This window comes from Sinocyclocheilus grahami, unplaced genomic scaffold (assembly GCF_001515645.1).
Source record: "Sinocyclocheilus grahami isolate Dianchi unplaced genomic scaffold, SAMN03320097.WGS_v1.1 scaffold295.1, whole genome shotgun sequence".
In the NCBI taxonomy this organism is placed as follows: Eukaryota; Metazoa; Chordata; class Actinopteri; order Cypriniformes; family Cyprinidae; genus Sinocyclocheilus; species Sinocyclocheilus grahami.
This window is the reverse complement of record NW_015505474.1, coordinates 1,172,865-1,175,097: the sequence shown is the minus strand read 5'-3', so window position 1 is coordinate 1,175,097 and position 2,233 is coordinate 1,172,865. Positions and strand designations below refer to the sequence as shown.

The window sequence follows — 2,233 nt, the reverse complement described above, 5'->3', positions numbered from 1 at the left end:
TGTGTTCTACTGAAGAAACAAAGTCACCTACATCTTGGATGCCCTAAGCAGATAAACATAAAATTTTCATTTTTGGGTGAACTATCCCTTTAAAGTTCATAAATGCAGCGCTGCTTTTTTTACAGCGGTAACCAAGGAAACACTGTATCATTGCTGTTCATAAATGCAGCAGCGGTAACCAAGGAAACGCTTTAAGCGCCACCTGCTGGCAGAGAGTGAATCTGCGTCTCGTTCAGCTCGTCTGCCGTTTCTGTTTCATGCAGATATTTTTATGTATAGTTTCACAAAACTGAAGTCAGACCATTCTGTTTTTGCTTCAAATTTCGAAATTATACAATCTAATTTAGATTTAAAAACTGCTCATGTTGCATGTATGCAGCATCTTTGTTTGGATCATGATTAAAATGCAGTGGTTGCCTCTAATTATAAATGGAAAGAGCACAGACAAAGCCTTAGTTTGTTTATATGAAGATATGTCTTTTATTTGTGTTTTTTATTTGATTTGGGGCTTGTTTTAAAATGTCAATTTAGTTTTGTTATTTACATTTACATTATATTTAATAGCAATATTTTTTTAATAGTCATTTAGCAGACACTTTTATCCAAAGTGACTTACAAATGAGGACAATAGAAGCAATCAAAACCAACAAAAGAGCAATAATATGCAGGTGCTAAATTAGTATATTGTTACAGTGTTACATTTCAATTTCACAAAGAAATGTGCAGCATTTTGTCCAAGCAATAATAAAAGGACACATTTAATTTATAATTTGTCTTAAATCTAATTTTGTAAAAAAAATAACTAAAAAAAATTGTGAATCGAATCGTGAAATCAAAATCGTGAATCGAATCGAATCGTGAGTTGAGTGAATCGTTACATCCCTGATAGATAGATAGATAGATAGATATATAGATGACCTAATGGTCTAATGACCATTTTATGTCAACGTGTTGTTGACAAATAATATATATTGTGTAATACATACATATATTACACAAAGCCACTTCACTTTTAACTTTTACTTTATCATAATTAAAATAAATTGATTTTGTTGTTGTTTGTTTGTTTTTGTTTTGTTTTATATGGATTTTCATATTTTAAGACTGAAACTTGATCTTGTAAAAAGGGTGAAACAAAATAAACAATATATAAAGACATTTGAAAAGTATCATATGAATGATACCATTGTAAACAGTTTTCTTAGACCGTTTTAGAGTCTTTATACAGCAAAAGAAAAAATGTTTTAATAAAAACTAATGCCGTGGGCCATAAAAGTGCCTGTAAACACCCATTTATGACTTCAAAACTTCTGCGTAGGAACTTTTCTGGACATCTTGAAGGCAGAAATACACAATACAAATATGTGATTGTTTGCTAAAGCACTGGTTCTCTGAAAATGTTTGCTCCAAAGAGTGTATGTTCCTTGACAACTAAACTGCAGTAGAGCCCTCCAGAAATTATAGCTCAAATCTTTAATAGAAATATGAAGAGGATTCAACTCCTGACCTCTGCTGTGGTGGCTCCTATCTTACAGACAACGGAAACTCAGATTTGTCTTTTTCTTTACTGCAAGGCGAAGTTGCAGGTTTAAAATGACCTTGATACGCAAGTCTGAATCTAAATGCAAATACAAAACCACAGATAACAAATTGGATGTCTGAAGTTGAGGTAGACAGTCAGAGGTCAAACAGTTGATTTATTTACAACATGTTCTCATTCTTTTTTTCTTGAAATAGTGGTGAACCTAGCAAACCCTTTGGTAATTTCAGAAATTAAGAATGTGTGTTTAGGTTCCTCTAAACCCTCATATTTCTTTATTTTGGCATTTCTCCCAGCTTCTTCAGTCCATACGTGTGACGACGGCCATTTCGCGTGTCCCAGTGGAAACTGCATCTCCAGCGTCTGGATGTGCGATGGACAGAAAGACTGCGAGGACGGAGCGGATGAATTTCAATGCGGTGAGCGCCACCTTTCTGCATTTATCAACTAATCATGCCTGCTGGACACATCGCTCTAGATGTCATACTAATGAATTTATTCACGTCTAAAGACTTTATTTATCTTCTAGTCACGCATGACCATCTACATTAGAACGTAAGTGCTATTTTGCTCTGATCCACTTGTCATGACTAGTATGTGGTAAGTGCTAAATGGGAGAGTTTAGCTGCTTGACATTCCTGGCTTTACAGTGTTAAGGCCCGTTCACACCAAGAACGATAACTATAAAGATAA

At 34.3% G+C, this 2,233-nt stretch overlaps 1 protein-coding gene across 1 annotated transcript in view; it reads left to right on the top strand.

Moving 5' to 3' along the window:
* lrp1ba (low density lipoprotein receptor-related protein 1Ba) overlaps nt 1–2,233 on the top strand; it is a 286,420-nt gene that overhangs the window by 180,228 nt on the left and 103,959 nt on the right. The window contains exon 45 of the mRNA XM_016292960.1: nt 1,837–1,959. Coding sequence (XP_016148446.1) covers nt 1,837–1,959 — 123 coding nt within the window. The remainder of the gene's footprint in view (nt 1–1,836; nt 1,960–2,233) is intronic.